The sequence below is a fragment of the Rhincodon typus genome, chromosome 33 (genome assembly GCF_021869965.1).
Source record: "Rhincodon typus isolate 14 chromosome 33, sRhiTyp1.1, whole genome shotgun sequence".
Classification (NCBI taxonomy): Eukaryota; Metazoa; Chordata; class Chondrichthyes; order Orectolobiformes; family Rhincodontidae; genus Rhincodon; species Rhincodon typus.
The window spans coordinates 16,803,761-16,823,322 of record NC_063364.1 but is presented as its reverse complement, the minus strand read 5'-3'; the positions used below and the strand labels follow the sequence as shown (position 1 = coordinate 16,823,322).

The following is a 19,562-nucleotide window of genomic DNA, read 5'->3' as shown; positions in this document are numbered from 1 at the left end:
CATTTTGGCAAGACAAACCAGGGCAGGACTTACAGTTAATGGTAGGCCTGGGGAGTGTTGTCAAACAGAGAGATCTAGGAGTGCAGGTAGGTAGTTCCTTTAAAATGACATCACGGGTAGACAGGGCGGTGAAGGCATGACTGCCTTCATCAGTGAGAGCACCGTGTACAGGAGTTGGGACATCATGTTATTGCGGGGACTCAGGGCACCCGAGTGCTCACAGATTGAGGGATGGACTTTGTGGCATTGTTTTTCTGGCAGTTAAGTCTGCAGGTGGGGAAATGATCTGGACGTGTCCTTTTACTTTGGCTGTTTCTTTTACTTATGCTCATGCTTTTAATTCTGTCTTTGGTATACTAGAACGGCACCCGAGAATGTCAACTTTGCACACTTTTCACTGTATTGCTATATCCGAGGACAGATGACCATAAAATCTCAATCTAAAATCTGTCCTCCAGGGTAGGGGAGTCCAAAATTAGAGGGCATAGGTTTAAGGTGAGAGGGGAAAGAATTAAAAAAGACCCAAGAGGCAACATTTTCACACAGAGAGTGGTGTATGTATGGAATGAGCCTCCAGAGGAAGTGGTGGAGGCAAGTACAATTACAACATTTAGAAGGCATCTGGTATTTGAATAGGAAGGGTTCAGAGGAAATATGGGCCAAATGTAGGCAAATGGGACTTTCAGTTTAAGTAACCCTGTCAGCATGGATGATTTGGGTTGAAGGATCTGTTTTCATGCTGTATATGTCTTTATTTTTCGATACGGCCTTAGGAAGCAAGTTTAAAAAGTAGGACCTCAAAAACCTCAATCTCAGGATTGTTACCCGTGTCACATGCTAGTCAGAGGCAAATCTGTATCTGAATGTAAATAAAGGAAACTATTATGGAATGAGGGCTGAGATGGCGAAGACAAATTGGACAATGTCACTTAAAGGGCTGATAATGGATAGCCAACGGCAAACATTTAAAAAACACATGGAAAAACTGCAATAATTGTTCAGTGCTGTCTGACACAAAAACAAAACAGGAAAGGTGGCCTGACCATGGATATCAAGGGAAATTAGAGATAGTGTCAGTTCCAAGGAATAAGTATACAAAAGAGCAAACAAAAAAGCACATGAGGATTGACAGCGGTTTAGATTTCAGCAATGGAGCTGAAGGGGATTGATTAAGAGGGGGGAAATACAGGGCAAATAAGCTTTCAGGCAATGTACGAACTGATTACAAAAGCTTCCACAGTTATGTGAAAAGAAATGTAAATCCCTTACAATCAGAAACAAGGGAGTTATAATGGAGAATAAAAAGATAACAGATCAATTAAACACATATTTTGATTCTGTCCTCACAAGAGGAGGACACAAATAACATCACAAAAATGTTGGGGAACACTGGGTTTAGTGGGCAGGAAGAACTGAAGGAACTTAGTTATCATAGTGAAATAGTGTTGAGGAAATTGATGGAATTAAATGATTGACAAATCCCCAGCATCTGATGGAAGCGGCCCTAGAAATAGTGCAAGCATCGGTGGGCATCCTTCAAGATTTATGGGACATTTCTCATGGATGAGAAGGTTGCTGATGTAACTGCACTATTTAGAAAAGGAGCTTGGGACAAAACAGAGTCAGATCAGTTCGCCTGACATTGGCAGTGGTGAAAATGCTTGTGTCCATTACAAAACATTTAATGGCACAGCACTTAGAAAACAGACACAGGATCAGGCAGGGTCAAAATGGATTTATGATAAAAAAAAATGCTTGACAAAACTACTGGAATTTTGAGAGTCATAGAGATATACAGCATGCAAACAGACTCTTCGGCCCAATTCGTCCATGCTGACCAGACATGCTATAAAAATCACGTCCCATTTGCCAGCATTTCGCCCGTATCCCTCTCAACTCTTCCTATTCATATACATATCAAGATGCCTTTTAAATGTTGTAACTGTACCAGCCTCCACCACTTCCTCTGGTAGCTCGTTCCACATACGCACAAGACTCTACGTCAAAAAGTTGCCCCTTAGGTCCCTTTTAAACCTTACCCCTTAAACCTCTCACCTTAAACCTATGCCCTCTAGTTGTGCACTGCCCCACCCAGGGAAAAGACTTTGCCTATTTACCCTATCTATGCCCCTCATGATTTTAAAAACCTCTATATGGTGACTCTTCAGCCTCTGATACTCCAGGGAAAATAGCCCCAGCCTCTTCAGCCTCTAGCTATAGCTCAAATCCTCCAACCCTGGCAACATCTTTCCTGAACCCTTTCAAGTTTCACAACATCCTTCTTATAAGACAGAGACCAGAACTGCACGTAGTACTCCAAAAGTGGCCTAACCAATGTCCTATATAAATGCAACATGACCTAACTCCTATATTCAAAGCACTCACCAAGAACGGCAAGCGTACCGGACACCTTCTTCACTATCCAATCTACCTACGACTCCACTTTCAAGGAACTATGAACCCGCGCTCCAAGGTGTCTTTTTTCAGCAACACTGCCCAGGACCTTACCATTAAGCGCACAAGTCCTCCCCTGATTTGCCTGTCTAAAATTGTATTGACACGGATAAAAGAACTGGCTCGTGGACAGAAACAAATAGTAGGGATAAATGGGTCTTTTTGTGAGTGACAGCCAGTGACTAGTGGGGACTGCAGGGATCAATTCTTGGCCCCCAGCTCTTCATAATATACATCAATGATTTAGCTGAGGGAAATAAATGTAATATCTCTAAATTTACAGACGTCACAAAGGCATTTGAAAAGAAGGACCTGAAATCTGGATGTGCCTTGCCTAAAAACCAAGGTAGGTCAGTAAGCAGAGAAAACTGGACAATAAGATTTGATAAGAACAGGCAGAATATTCAATAAAGCTCATGTTTATGAAGGATACAATGTGGAAATCCAAGAGAGAAGTGGCATAGTCAAGTCTCAAGGTAACAATTCATAAATGAAGGATTCAGCGTAGATGAGCTGAGATGGGGTGAAACTGGTGCTGTTACAGAGATGGAAATATTTTATTGATGGCGACTTTAAGAAGTCAGAAGCTCATCTCAGTGTCAAATCACTGCAGGGCAAGGCGAAGGTTATGAGTAATAAATCCTGGCCATGCCACTGATGCGCACATCCATGAAAGAGCATAAACATCTTTATTGAAAAAACCTGGTGAGAGTCCGAGATAGCAATCAAAAGGAAATTTAGCCATCTTGGTAATTCAATTGGTCATTTATAGCTTTTAGGTGGCTTGTGGAGTGGTGAGGCTCGAGTACTAGAGTGCTACTCCTGTCAGTGTCTTAACATAACAATTGTTTAACTCCAAAAAGGCTGACGAGTATCAACAGTAATGTGACAACATAGTGGCTGAAACACTGAAAGATAAAAGGCTGCGGAGATTACGAGCAGCTAATTGAAGAAAACATTTAAATAAACAAAACATAGCTACTTCTGAAGTAGAGAACTGACCACCTATTTTGGGTGTATGGCTGTACAGCTGATATTAAGTAACTAGAGCAGTCTGCAACCTTTTATATACAAAAGTTCTTCTTCAGTTTTTTAAAGTGTGCAGCCACATGCCCATTACTCTTCAAGTGTGAAAAAAAATTTAGAGGAAAAGTATTACCTGAGGCAACTGTTGTACTATTTTGGTGGCTTTCATTCCTCGACACATACAAATCCTCATCTTCACTTGAAGAGCTGGAGGAGGATTCACTGCTAAGGTCATTATCACCTGAACTGCTAGAACTTTGCAACAAGGCGTATTTCCTGCGAGCAATCACTTCCCTTTTCTTCCTCTGCAATAAAATCCGTTCCTTCTGCTTTTGAGTCCGTTGAGAAGGATTAGGTTTTGTAAATTTCTTTCTCTGTTGAGGCCTTCGTAGATTGCTGTTCGGGAGACAAGGTCGCTTGATTAAGATCCCTGATATAGATTCCTGCTCAGACCGAGGCCACTTGTGCATTTTTGAATGAACTGTTCTACTTGTGCTACTTAATACTGCCTGGGAATGTCTGCCTGGAACCTCCTCCTCTTCTGAAGTCACCGTGTCAGAGTCACCAAAATGTAGACTCGAAGAAGGTGATGAAACACAGTCACTAAATGAAGAGTCATCTACATGGTCTGGGGGCTGTACACGGGGCCTCAGATTAACATTACCCTGGCGATCTTTGAAATCAGAGTTTTGAGTTTCTGAGGGACCAGCCTGCTGGCTCTTACGTTTTTTTCTGACAACAATCATTTTCTCTTGTTCCAGTCTGTTTCTGTTCATGTCCTTTATCCGCTTTCCAGAATCACAAATACGAGAGTATTCATTTTCAACCTTCCTTGCAATCATTTCAACGTCTGTACTAAAACTTTTTGTTGCCAAAATTGGCTCAGGGTTCATCAATGCCCCCTTTGAACTCTCCTGTCTTTTGGGTGCATCAGGTGTTATCTCAGTCTTCATATCCAGGTTGAATGTCTTGTTGAGAAGAATTACATCCAGAGGTCCATTAAGGGACTGGGTGAAATTGAACTCGTACTAAGGTCTGAAAAATATAGGACATTAAACAAAAGTTAGTCATGGTCTTAGATCAGATATGCATATGGCATTATGTTTAGAAGATTTACTTGTCATACAAGTTGCATGGAATTATTACCAATGGCAGATAACACGGTCTCAGATTCTGTCACTTACTCCTCAAGTCCATCATCCTTTTGAAAAGTAAACCCTCACCCCTCCCCCAGGGAGGATCCTGTTTTACTCCAAGATCCTTCAATATATTATTACCTCCCAAATTTATTTTCTTTATTTCTTCATGGAACATGCACATTGCCAACAAGACCAACATTTGTTGTGTTCATCCTCAATTGCTTTTTAATGGAGCAGTTTGCAAGGTCATTTCAGAGGACAGTTAAGAACAGTTAAGGTTCCTTCCAAACACCAATTTATAGATCCCACTTGACACTCCGCATTTCAGTGACAGCTGAAAATGCAACAGTGCTTTGCACATATACTATGACAATACTCAGCTCTACTTTACCACAATTACTGGACCACACCTTAAACACCATTGCCTCATCAGTCTTCCTTCTCTCTCTACAGCAACTGCCTGAGGTTGAACCAGATTGTTTGCACCTCTGGGGTCATATTTGGTCACACATAAGCATTCGAGCACATAAGCGTGTAGTTACCAAGAATGTCTACTTCAAGCCCAGTAATTTCACTTTCTCCAACCCTGCTTCAGTTCTTTTGCTGTTGAAGCCTTCATGCATCCCTTTGCTACTATCAGACTTAACTATTCAAATCCACTTCAGGCTGGACTGTTCCACGGGCTATCTTCCATAAGCTTCGGGTGAGCCAAAACCCTACTTGTCACATCCTAGTTCACACCAAATGTCATTCACTCATCACCCCTGTGGGCCCTGACAAACATGGGTACCCAGTTAAACAACATTGCCATCTGAAAATTCTCAGGATTTTCAAATCCTTCCACGACCTGGTTTCTCCCTATCTTTGTAATCATCTCCAACTCGACAAAAGATCTGTGGTCATCTAATCTGGCCTATTGATCATATACAGTTTTAATACTTCAGCTTTGATAACAACGTCTCTAGATGTGTAGGCCCTGCTCTCTGGCAATTCCCCCCATCTCTCACAATATCTGTACTTCACTTTCTCCCTTTCAGACAACCCTTAAAATTAAGCTCTTTGGGCAAGATTTTGGCCATCTAACCAAATATCTCCATCTGCGATTCACTGACACATTTTGTTTCCTTGAGATATTTTATGTTATTGACTCTATGTTAAAACAGGTTGCTGTTTTTGTTGAGAGGTGATGATCTTTACATTACAAAAAAAGACAAAAATGAGCGGGGGGGGGAATAAAAATCGACAAGGACAACACAAGAACTGAAAGAATCAGAATGGCTGAGGGGATAACCTAATACCTCCACTTGTACATAATTCAAAATTAGAGGGTCGCAAATATAAAAAGTACTTATCATGAAATCCAACAAGGAATATAGGAGAAACACTTTCGCCCAGAGAATGGTTAGAATGTGGAACTTACCATCACATTCAAGTAATTTTGAACAAGAGCATAAATGCATTTAAGAAGAAGTGAGAGAAGTATGAGGGAGGAAGAAATAGAAGGATAAGCTGATAAGGTTTGGCAAGTCAAAGGGAGATGAAATTCTTTTGGAATATCAGCATAAACTAAATAGTCTAGAGCTTTGTTCTATAAAATTTTTGTGCTCTATATATATCAGTGGAAAATATCAAATCAGCAAAATTGTTTAAAAAAGGTAATAATGTGTTTGAGCCAGAAGGTCAAGGTGAAGCCCCACACCAGGAGTGTGTAGTACAGAAGTAGTTTTCCATTGTTTGGAGCTGTTGTGTGTTGCATGAGACAAGAAAGGGGAACAAAAATTCTACAGCATTATTAAGAACAATAGAGGAGTTCCTCTGGTCAACATTTATAACTCAACCAACAGCATTAAACAATTACATCATTATTTATCTCATTTCTGATTTTGGAATTGAAGCTTGTGCATAGTTTTGTCGACTCCAATTAGATTACCAATAGAGACCGATGATTGGTTGGCTCTTTCTGAATTTTATAATTACTTCTTATCTGTACTTTGTTTCCTCTTTGGATTCACCATATCTACTTAAAATTCCAAAATAAAAACTTTGGTCATAAAAAAATTGTTTTAAGTCCGACTCTTCAACTGCAGGAAACAAAAGATATTTTGACTGTACCAACATTAATATCCTATTGATTAAGATACACATTCACCTTGATATTTTTTCCAAGCCTTCCAGCTTCCATGCTGGATATCAGACATTGGCCAAACTATGCTATTCTCTCTAATCTGAAACACTATTTTAGCTTTTCTGGCATCATAGTTTAACTCAGTTGTTTCAAAATCATCTGATTCTCATCCATTTGTCTCAGCTTGGTTCTCAGCAGCCAAGAGGAAACATGGTACTGTAGGTACAGACTGTAATGTGGTGCAAATAATCCAGACAGAAATCCTAACTTATTGATATCTGTGATCTCAAGAAACAAACACAAGACACAAACATAATAAAACATTTTTTGATAATAATCATGAAGTGAACAATGTGTGGCAAAAAATGAAAAGCTTCTGTTGTTCACCAAGGATTTGTGACAGAAATACGTTGCGCCAGTGGCAATGATGGGAGCATATTGACACGAATTCCAAAGGTGGTATAAACACTCCTTTAAGTACACCTTTTCTGTGGTGCATTATTGCTCTCATGTTAATACTTTATCTCATAAATTGTGTTTTGATGCAAAAATATTCATTTTTTCAAAATAAAAAGTGGTTGGAACAATTCTTTCAATGTATTGAAGCACAGAAACCTCTTTTTTAAAAAACTTTCTTTCCCAAAACCTCAACTTCTGTTCAGTTATCAACACGGATGTATATCCAGATGCAATAAATATCTTCTGCAACTAACATTAAACAGATTAAATTAATTGACTTAACTGGTCTTAGCATTTTGTTTTCAAATTTGACTCGAAGAGCAAAGGAACTTATACCAATTTTGGGCTAAATTAAAATTTTGTGTGTTTAATTAAAAATTAAAAAAGTAAGATGCAAGTGGTAGCACTCATTTGAATCCAAAAAGATTATCAGCACCAAATTTAAATCAAAACTTCTATGCTATGCCGAAAAAGGGCTGCACTGATGAAGACAGTGCCTTTCAAAATTAAATATTCATCTGAAGACACAACTATTCACTCAGAGTCAGAGATGCACTAATTAGAAGCAGACCCTTCAGTCCAACTCATCCATACCGATCAGATATCCTAAATTAATCTAGTCCCATTTGACAGCATTTAGCCCATATCCCTCTAAACTCTTCCAATACACATACCCATCCAGATGTCTTTTAAATGTTGTAATTATACCAGCCTCCACCACCTCCTCTGGCAGCTCATTGCATACACGCACCACCCACTGTGTTAAAACGCTGCCTCTCAATTCTCTATTAAATCTTTCCCTCTCACCTTAAACCCATGCCCTCTAGTTTTGAACTTCCTTACCTTAGGAAAAACAGCTTAATTATTTACCCTATCCATGCCCCTCATGAATTTATAAACCTCTATAAAGTTCGCCCAGAGAAAATAGCTCCAGCCTATTTGGCCTCTCTGTATAGCTCAAACCCTCCAACCCTGGCAACATCCTTTTAAGTCTTTTCTGAACTCTTCCAAGTTTCACAACACCTTTCCTATAGCAGGGAGACCAGAACTGAACACAGCATTCCAAAAGTGGCCTAACCAGTGTCCTGTACAGCCACAGCATAAGCTCCCAAATCCTATACTCAATGCACTGACCAATAAAAGTAAACGTATCAAACGCCTTCTTCACCACGCTGTCTACCTGCAACTCCACTTTCAAGCAACTACGAACCTGTACCCCAAGATCTCTGTTTGACAACATTCCCCAGGGCCTTACCACTAAGTGTAGAAGTCCTGTCCAGATTTGCCTTACCAAAATGCAACACCTCACATTTAACTAAATTAAACTCCATCTGCCACTCCTTCGCCCAGTGGCCTGTCTGATCAAGGTCCCATTGTACTGAGATAAGCTCCTTCACTGTCCACAACACCACCAATTTTGATGTCATCTGCGAATTGTCTAACCTCCCTCCTATATTCACATCAAAATAATTTAGATAAATGACAAAAAGCAGAAGACCTAGCACCAATCCTTGCAGCACACCGTTGGTCTGAGGCCTCTAATCTGAAAAACAACCCTCCACCACCACCATCCTCTGTCTCCTACCTTCAAGCCAACTTAGTATCCAAATAGCTAGCTCTCCCTGTATTCCATGTGATCTAACCTTGCTAACCAGTCTACCAATGAGGAACCTTGTCCAACACCTTCCTGAAGACCATACAAGACAACATCCACCGTCCTGCCTTCATCAGTCTTTTTTGTCACTTCTTCAAAAAAAAACTCAATCAAGTTAGCGAGACACGATTTCACACACACAAAGCAATCTTGATTATCCCTAATCAGTCCTGGCCTTTCCAAATACATGCAAATCCTGTCCCTCAAAATCCCTCCAACAACTTACCCACCAGGGACATCATGCTCATTGGTCTATAGTGCCCTGGCTTTTCCTTACCACCTTTCTTAAATAACGGCACCACATTAGCCAACTTCCCATCTTCTGGCACTTTACCCATGCCTAAGGGTGATACAAATATCTCAGCAAGGGGACCAGCAATCACTTCCCTAGATTCCCTAAGAGTTCTAGGGCACACCTGATCAGCTCCCACGGATTTATCCGCCTTGAAACGTTTTAAGACGTTCAGCACCTCCTCCTCTATAATTTGGGCATTTTTCAAGGTATCTATTTCCCCAAGTTCTCAAGCTTCTTATATCCTTCTCCAAAGTAAATACTGATGCAAAATATTCATTTACTAACTCACACCCATCTCCTGTGGTTCCACATATAAACAGCCACGTTGATCTTTAAGGAACCCTATTCTCTCCCTAGTTACTCTTTGTCCTTAATGTATTTATAGAATCTCTTTGGATTCTCCTTAACCCTATTTGCCAAAGCTATCTCATGCCTCTTTTTGCCCTCCTGATTTCCCTCGTATGTATATGCCTCCTGCTCTTATCCTCTTCTAGGGATTCACTCTATCCCAGCTTACCTATGCCTCCTTCTTTTTCTTGATCAGAGCCTCAATTTCTTTAGTCATCCAGCATTCCCTACACCTACCAGCTTTTCCCTTTACACTAAGGGAACATACCGTCTCAGGGCTCGTTATCTCATTTTTGAAGGCCTCCCATTATCCAGCCTTCTATTTTTAACCTGTGAACAGCCATCCCCAATCAACTTTTGAAAGTTCTTGTATTCATAGATGCAAGCGATCATAATAAACTCTTGTTGCAAATGCTTCAGGTCTTGTCTTTTGCACTGATGTGCTTGGCTAACCCATTACTGAAGATGGGGATATTTGTGCAGCCTTCTCCTTCACTCAGTTGTTTTATTATCCACCACTATACATGTGGCAGGGCTACCCAAAGGTTGACTTTGATCCATTGGTTGTGGAGTCATTTGTCTTTGTCTACCACTTGCTGTTTGCCACACTCTTGGTTCGGTTTTGCAGCTTGAACAGGTTGACAGCATTTTCAGGTTTTCCTATTGCTGTTTCTGGCATGCCTTCTGCAGTCTTCAACAAATATCACTACCAAATCATGAGGAATCCGGACTACTAGAGAGAGTAATCCATTCCCATCAGCAGATTGTTCAGAGCCAGAGAACACTGGCTAAAGGTTATCTGTACTCCCTTGTCTTGTTACTTCTTCCAAGGTGCATCACCTCACACTTTCCAGTGTTAAATTCCATCTGCCAACTCAGATTTGCCCATCTGACCAATCTGTACATTTCTTCCTATTACAAAGGACGCTCTTCCTTGCCACCTAGCCAAACTTTGTAACGTCTGCAAATCATTACTCCCATGTTCTCATCTATATCATTTTTATATATCACAAATAATAGGGACTGAGCACTGATCCCTATAGTATGCTGAACACCAGCCTCCAGTCACACTCAAATCACTTCAAACAGCCCTCTGTCTCCTATAAGACAATTTTGGATCCAAGTTGCCAAGGTACCCTGGATCCCATCTGTTTTCACCTTCTTTAATCAGTCTCCTATGTGGGACCAGAAAAACAACATCAACTGCACTATCCTCATCTAGATATCTTGTCACCTCCTCAAAGAAATTTGAATTTCTTAGGCATGACTTACCTTTAACAAAGCCATGCTAACTATCCCTGATCAAACTTTGCCTCTCTAAGTGGACATCAATACTCTCCCTCAGAATTTTCTCCAATAGTTTCCCCATTACTGAGGAGGGATTCACTTCTTTGTGATTCCCTGGCTTATCTCTATCACACTTATTTAAACATTGGAATTATATTAGCTGTCCTGCGGTCCTCCGGCACCTCCCCTGTGGCTGGAGAGAATTTTAAAAAGGTGTCAGAGCCCTTGTAATTTCCTCCCTTGTTTCCCACAGCAGCTTTGGATAAAACTCATCCAGACCTAGGGATTTGTCCACTTTTAAGCCTACCTATAATTCCAATATTTCCTCACTCTGTGAAAGATGTGAATGCATTGGAGAAAGTGCAAAAGAGATTTACAATAATGGTTTCAAGGAAGGAAAACTTCAGTTATGAGGATAGATTGAAGTAGTTGGGGCTGTACTCCTTGGCCAGGAGGCGGCCAAGAGGAGATTTGAAAGAGATTTAAAATCATGAGAGACTTGGATAGAATAGATAGGGAGAAGCTATTCCCACTTGATAAAGGAAAAAAGAATGACAGGGTATAGATGTAAAGTGACGTGTAAATGAAGCAATTTCTTCTTCCATGTAGTGTGCAGTTAGGCTATGGAATGCACTGCCTGGAAATGAGGAGGCATGTTCACTGAGGGATTGGATATTTATTCAAGAGAACATTGGATATTTATTTGGGTAGAAATGCTGTGCAGGGATATGTTAAAAAGGTAGGAGATTGCCAATAGGAATCAGTACTGATGCATTCTGAATGGGTTGAAAGGCCTCCTTTTGCGCTGTATCAATCCAACGATTCTATGACATGGTTAAGATGTGTAATGCATTGCCCGAGAGTATGGTGTAAACAGACTTAAGCATGACTTTCCAAAGGGATATTGGACAATTAAGAGAAAAAAAAATTCACATAGCTAAGGAGAACAGACGCAGAAGTGGAAGGAGCAAAGCTGTTCTTGGCGAAAGTGGGTCAGGATACATACAGCAAAAGGACCTCCCCTGTGCTGTAACAATTTTATGATTCTATGATTCTATTTTATGAGCTCAGTGAGATCAGCCATGATCTTGCTGAATGGTGAAGCAGGTTAAAAGGGCCAAATGGTCAACTCATGATCCTATATTTATGCACCAATAGTCAATTTTTCTTTTTCAACCAACATCATTAAAATATATATTTGGCCAATGTTATAATAGGACATTGTTGCATTCTTATTATCTGATACATTTACATTTACCACATTGCAACAGTTACTTCAACATTATTAATTGACTTTAAAGTGCTTTATTTTCTCAAGTCTTCAAAGTCATGCAAGATCAACTCTGCATTCAACTCTCACCATTAGACTATCATACTGATCATGGAACATAGAATATAGAATATAGAATAGAGCCCATCAAGTCTGCTTCACCAAAAATAAAGTACTACCTATACTAGTCCTGCAAAACCTTGAATATTATTACACTTTAGGTGTCATGTTTACCAATTCACATGAGGATGCATAATTTTATGAAAGGGATTTGTGGAAAGATTTTCTGTTCACGCAGAGCGTGGTGAGAATCTGGAATGTACTGCCTGGGAGGATAGTCAAAGCGGGAAACCTCACAATCTTTGAGAAGAATTTGAATGAGCACTTGAAATGTCAAAACAATTAAGGCTACAGGTGAAGTGGTGTTAAATCGGATTAGCATAAATAGATTGGTGTGGACCTGATGGGCCAAAGTGCCTCTTCTGTGTTGTATTGCTCTATGACGGTACATTTTACCATTGCAGTACAATGTAAATTTTATGAGTGGACCCACAGATTACTGTTTCTGCCAAGGCTAATATCTACGCCAAGTGGAGGCAGCAGTCTCCGATCATTATTACGGCTGTGATCAGGAAATGGATAGATTAGGTTTAAAACTCAACCTGTGGTAAGAAAGATCTACTTTATTATTGACAGATCTATTGCCATGGCCAAAATTAAACCATCAAGTGCTCCTTCTGCATTCCAAGAATAAAAATCTCAAGCAAAAATAAGTGAATGTTAACTGTCAAGAGCCAACTTTCACAGAAAAACAATAAGCTGACACCCATAACTATTGCAAGTCACCGGGTATCACTTCTCGATGAACAAATTAAAAATTGTACTGCAAAATGACAAAAGAGCTCTCATACAGGTTTATGCATTCAATCCAATGTTTGTATCTCTAATCACACTTTAAGTTCATAATCACTTATGGAACATTTATGAAACTTGAAGTTAAAAACCTATTCATAAAGTGGCGAATGCATGCAAGTACATCCTGTATGTGCCGGAGTCACGGCAAAAGTGGAACATGATTCATGTTTCTACCTTGATAATTAACAAGCACCTCATCCTACCGATGACAAATAAACTTTACAACAGGCATTTCATCAGCTGGGTACCGTATGCATATTCTTCTGCACAGACTTAAGAGCAGTATTGGAAAGAAAGCACTACTTCTACTACACCAGCCTGCTAGGTTGCACAGTGACTTTAAACAACAAGTTCACCCGAAATTTCAAAGAGCATTTTTTTCGAATCAGGTATCAGAATGTGACAGTATTTGGTCATGTTATTGAATGTGTGATCCAAGGAATGCCAATTCAAATCCCACTTTGGCATTTCAAGATTGCCAGTTTTAACTAAGAAAGCCAGTATCAATGAGATATTCATAAAACAACCACACTGTTGCAAAACCTACATAATTCACCAATGCCTTTTTGATTCTTTTCTTTTTTTTTATGGGAACGTGAATTTCACAGGCAATGAAGGTATTCGAGAATCACGACCTCTGTTGGCAAAAAAAATCCAACTTAAACTGAAGCACTCCTCAAAATATGCAACACAAGGTTTCCAGCATCTAAAAATGTGTACAACTAGAAAGCTAACACATCTTTTTGGCTTAGAACAGATATTCCAAACTTCTGAGGGTGGAAAATAAAAGCCATTTTTAAATTAGCTCTCTAGTAACACGTGTCACTTGGAAAGGCATTTAAAAATGGCTTTTCCTTTGCAGGTTGTATCACAAATAACAAGTATAAAAATAAAATCTGTCAATCAGGGGTGTTGACTCAGGGTCTACATTAACATTTTCAATGTACCTTTTCCCTTTTAAATTTACTGTATATTACTTAAGGTTACCTTTTTCATACCCAAGTACAGAAACATTAAATGACAAAAGCCCAAACTATTGTCAGGATTTTAAATCAAGGTAAAGAATTAATTGAGGTTTCTGGAAAAAACACACACAAACACATGAAATCTGGCTCCTCAGTGGAACAGTGCATCACCAGCAGCTGATTATTTCTGCATGTTCAGTGGATAAACCTCAGGCAACTCCTCAAATATAAACCTCACCTCAAGTGTACTTTGGATGGAGTCATACATGGCACAGAGGAAGATAGCTGTGATTGTGATTCCTCAAATACTGAAGCAATCAATATGCAAATGCAGCAAGACCTGCACAATATCTAGGCTTGGGCTGACAAGTGACAAGTAGCATTTTCGCCATACAAATGCGGAGTAACACCCACGTCCAGTAAAAAAAACAACAATCTAACCATCGCCCCTTGACATTCAATGGCAATAGCACTGCTGATTCACCACATTCTACACAAGTCAGGAGTGTGATGGAATATTCCCTGCTTGCCTGGGTGAATGCAGCTCAAACAAACAACACTGTAGACATTTGATACCACCCGAGACAACACATTACGCTTGACTTAATTTTCACTTGCAGTGCCAGTCACTCCAACACTGACCCAATTCCATCTAGAAGGACAAGAGCATCAGGTACATGAGAATACCACCATCTGCAATTTTCTTTCCAAGCCATTCACCATCCTGACTTGGAAATATAATGTCATTCCTTTACTGTTGCTGCATCAAAATCCTGGAATTGCCTCCCTAATTGTGGATGTACCAATAGCTATCAATTTCTCTGGAAATCACCAAGCAAAAGTCTTGACTTCTAGCTCTCCACATTTTTTCTGTTACGCTGAATCCTCACCACGCACTCCCCCACCCTAAAAAAAGTGCTTTCTTCAGTTTAATTGTAAACCTGAAATCTTCTAGTTGTGATAATGAATATGTTGAAAATATTAACCTCTTGTTTTTCAGGTGCTGCTGAATGTTCGGATTATGTACACTGCTTTTCTTCTCTTAATTTTTGGTTGCATCATGCAATATGACTTCATTATTTGTCTAGATGATAGAGCTAGATAGATCAAGCTCTACTCTGCCACTTTCACAATTTCAGCAACAAAAGGCCAGGAGCTAGATGGCATCTCCCTAGAGAGAAGGGAAATTTAAGTTTGAAGGCATATCCAGCACAGACTGTAGCCATTCAAGGTGGCACCACTAACTTCTCAAAGGCAACTGGGGATGGGCCATAAATCCCAGCCAGTGACATCCACATCCTATAAGTGAAATAAAAAGAACCACCTGTAGTAGAATTCATTCAATTCACAATTAGACTGTCACACTTCAAGGAATCTGCCAATTAAATTCAATTGAATAAGTGTTGGAACTGGATCTAGATTGCGTGCAATGATGTTTTCAACTTTTGAGGGAAATATCAGATTCTCACCACATTTGAAGCATGATCATTAAAAGATAAACAATCTTGCACATTTTCTCATTTAGTTCAGAATCAACCAATGGATATGCCTTCAAACCTCCCCCCCCACAAGATGGCTCAACATCTACATTGCTGTACCCTACGAAGTCCAAAGCCATTAACATGGAGCTAGACTGTCTAGGAAATCCCAGGCACAATCAACTTAGAGGAATATGTATGGTACATCTTCTGACCCATCACCAGTATATTCAACTGGATGTGGAAAAAAAAACCATTTGATATAATTTGTTTGGACAATGGGCCTCAGCTGAGAAAAGGAATTTGTCCAACCCTAACCTAATCATGTCTGAGCCATAGACTTACAGTCAACTTGCTCGGACCACATTTGGATAATTGGTGCGTTGTTGACAAAGATCACATAATGAGCAACTAACCACCTTGGCGTTTAAGAAACTATCTTTCTCTGAGATCAAAGGACAGAAGAAGATGAGATGCACAAGAAGCAGGACCCTAAGTAGGCCCAATTTCTATCCCTCCATTCATCCTGGAAAATGGATATTTTCTAATCAACCAGTTCAGAAATGTTACTGGATGCCTCTGCAGCAGGTGGATCTTGAACCTGGGCCTCCTGGCTCAGAGGTAGAGACACTATCACTACACCAGAGGAACTGTTCCATTCATCCTACGGGCAGTGTTTTGAGAATAAAAGTTCACTCCAGAATAAAAGATATAAATAAATCATCCACCAACATCTTTAAATTGGCTTGATGCAGAATCCAGAAAAACCCTTTTGCCTCTCAAACCATCCAATGGCATCAATTTACCAAATCCATATAGAACTGACCTTTTTTTTCTGGACTGCTTAATATGGCTTAATCTATCCATCCACTTGGTAATGTATCATGCTTGAGCATATGGTGTTGACAGTAAGTGAATGAGAGATAACTCTTTAATGCATCTGAGAGAAAGTATCCTGAATATTTTTAAGATCAGTTGTTTAAGAAATTTTTTTTTTGGTTAGCAAACCTATAGGTTTCAGCAAAATGCTAAACATTCACTTAATTGACAAGTATACTCTTTAATAAAAAGCTTGTTGCAGTCAAATAAGCGAGGGATAAAAGAGGACCATTCTACCACTTCACATCTGACTTTAGCACCTTGCTACACTCCTCCTTCCTAAGTTTCGCACACATTAAATCACATGACACAAGCAAGATAATTATACTTGGGTTAAGCTAAAGTTTATACAAATGGTAGATAATGGTCTCTTGCAACTGTCCTCACACCTCAGAGCTGTGCCAGGCTCTTCAGTAAAGAGAGAGGGTTAATGTGCAAATCACATGACCAATCCATCAGGCTAGTGTTTGAATATGACAGTTATAACTTGTAACTAGATAGAACCATAATATTTTATTACAATTTGCTTAAGATTTACTTGCTACTTGTGGCAAAATTCTGCAACTTCTCACCCTGTTGACATACAGAAAAGGTGAAGCAGCTAAATGAAGTCATTGAAAGTTTGTGTCTGCAAACATGATCTGCAGCGTGTTGCTAACTTCCAACATCCAATATGCATTGTGTACTACACTCAATGAGTAACAAATGTATAAAATTATGCAAGGATTGCTCTTAGCAACTTTACCATATTAACATATACAATGTGCACAACATTTTTGTTGGCGATGGCCTAGTGGTATTATCACTGGGCTGTTAATCCAGAGACCCAGATAAAATTCTGGAGACCCGGGTTTGAATTCCGCCACAGCAGGTGGTAGAATTTGAATTCAATAAACATCTGGAATTAAGAATCTAATGATGACCGTGAATCCATTGTCGATTGTCAGAAAAACCCATCTCGTTCACTAATGTCCTTTTAAGGAAGGAAACTGCCATCCTTGCCTGGTCTAGCCTACATGTGGCTTCAGACCCACAGCAATCTGGCTGGCTCTGAACTGTCCTCTGGACAATCAGGAATAGGCCAAAAATGCTGCCTTGCCAGTGATGCCCTCATCCCATGAATGAAGGGAAAAAAAAAAACTTACTACAAAAAGGAGCTTTGAAGCATTGCACATCACTTGCTTCTATTCCAAACAAACACTGGAAGAAATGAAGAAAGGTACATGTAGACTGCTTTTTGAAACAAAATAAATTGCTTGCAACCCGAGGTCTTAATTAGGTTTCCTTATTTCTTGTATATCTTTACCACAAGCACTTTTGCAACATATACCATACAGTATCCAGGAGATACAGTGGTTTCAGGCTTCTGCCTCAGATAATACAGCATGTCTAATCTATAGGTGGCACTTTTGGACAGCAGGGAGCGCATCATTGGTTCCTCTGCTCCGCATGACACCCTGGACATCTGCAGTAAACCCACAGACTATCAATCTACCAGTCAGCCTGATTTACAGCACAGGTTGACAGATCACAAGAAAATAAAGATTACTCCATTTTGACTCCAGATTATCCCCACAACCAATACTTTACATGAGTCAGAGGGCCCATATGTGAACAGCAATGGGAAAGTTAACAGTACTCAAGTGTAAACAACCCACATCATCGATCATAGAATCGTAGAATCCCCATACTGTGAAAACAGGCTCTTCAGCCCAACAAGTCCACACCGACCCTCACAGCATCCCACCCAGGCCCATGCCCCATTACCCACCAATCTACACATCCCTGAACACCAAGGGCAAGTTAGCATGGCCAACCCGCCGAGCCGGCACATCTTTGGACTGTGGGAGGAAACCGGAGCACCCGGAGGAAACCTACGTAGACACGGGGAGAATGTGCAAACTCCACACAGTCGCCCGAGGGTGGAATTGAATCCAGGTCCCTGGTGCTGTGATGCAGCAGTGCTAATCAGCACAGAAATGAAATGTCCAGATTACAAGTAAAAATTGTCCATGAACAATGCAATAGCAAGGCCAATGGAGAACAGGACAGTAGAATGGCCTAAGAGCAATGGGATGACAACTAGGAAAAGACAAAATGTTTTATCTGATCCTCAATCATTGAAGAACTGATGCAACAATATAAAGTTTCCAACACCCTTTTTTTAACATTTTTAAATTGACATCTTTTTCAGAATTCTGATTTTTAGGCAAATGGAGTTTGTATTTTTAAGAAATTGGAGGGAAACTGCTGAAACTTGTTACAACATGGTGGAGGTGAATGGCAGAAGAGAGGCTTGGCACACAAGCATAATTTTCTGGGCTCAGCTACAGGAAACCTTGGAAGGTATACGGTGGTGCAGCACAGCAGGACAATGAAGTTCATGAGATGAGAATCAGTAAAGTTATCTAATGGCTTACAAACCACAAAATAATCTTCACAATTTCAATTGCAACTGTAAAAAGCACATATACAAATGCAAATTCTTTCTTTTCTTCTAATAATGTGGAAGGATCATGTGACAATAAAGAAAGACCTCTGGAGAATCACCAACAAAAAATTCCAATGAGCTATTAACACAAAAAAGAAGAAAAACTGGCTGACATTTATTATATTTTAATCATACTGTGCATTGAAAAAACAGGCTTAATGTTGCACACAGTATGACTACAGGACCAGAAACAACACAAAGATCCCAGAAGCAACTGCTTACGTTTGGTGGCACACATCTACACATGCCAGAATGTCAGACGTCTTGATCCTTATCCCTTTTGTCTTCAAGGAGGACTTGTTGGCCACAAGTGTTTTTCCATTGTTAACTTCTGTGGAATTTCCGTTTGTCTTTTGGGTTATTTAGAGGAGTAAACATTTTATATTGCAAATTAAGTATGCTGACCAGCTTGCTTCATCATTAAAGAAGCTTGGTTTTACAATAAAATCAATAATTTTGCATTCATTAAAAGAAAACCAGCTAATATCTTTTTGCTTTGCCATCTAATATAGAGAAAGCATACAATCCACCATCTCGGGAACTAGGTAAAACATTGAAATTTACGTCATGACCCACAGAATATAATGAAACTGGTCAAAGACAATGCACTCCTTCCATCTTGGCTACTGCAGCTTCTCCTTTCGTAGCTGTTTTCTGCTTGCAGTTTTGACAGTGCCATCAGTATCTGCTACTTCCAAGTTTTTTTATTGTTACAAGAACTCTTGTACAGTTAAACATGATGGTGAAACTGCACAAGTCAAAAAGCTCTGACTTATT

General features: G+C 39.8%; 1 protein-coding gene across 3 annotated transcripts in view; it reads right to left on the bottom strand.

The window, feature by feature from the left end:
* The window catches only part of rnf111 (ring finger protein 111), a 109,441-nt gene that overhangs the window by 77,796 nt on the left and 12,083 nt on the right, over nucleotides 1-19,562 (bottom strand). For all 3 annotated transcript variants that reach the window (XM_048615988.1, XM_048615987.1, XM_048615986.1), the window contains one exon: nucleotides 3,614-4,515. In XM_048615988.1, coding sequence (XP_048471945.1) covers nucleotides 3,614-4,433 — 820 coding nt within the window. In that variant the 5' untranslated portion in view covers nucleotides 4,434-4,515. The remainder of the gene's footprint in view (nucleotides 1-3,613; nucleotides 4,516-19,562) is intronic.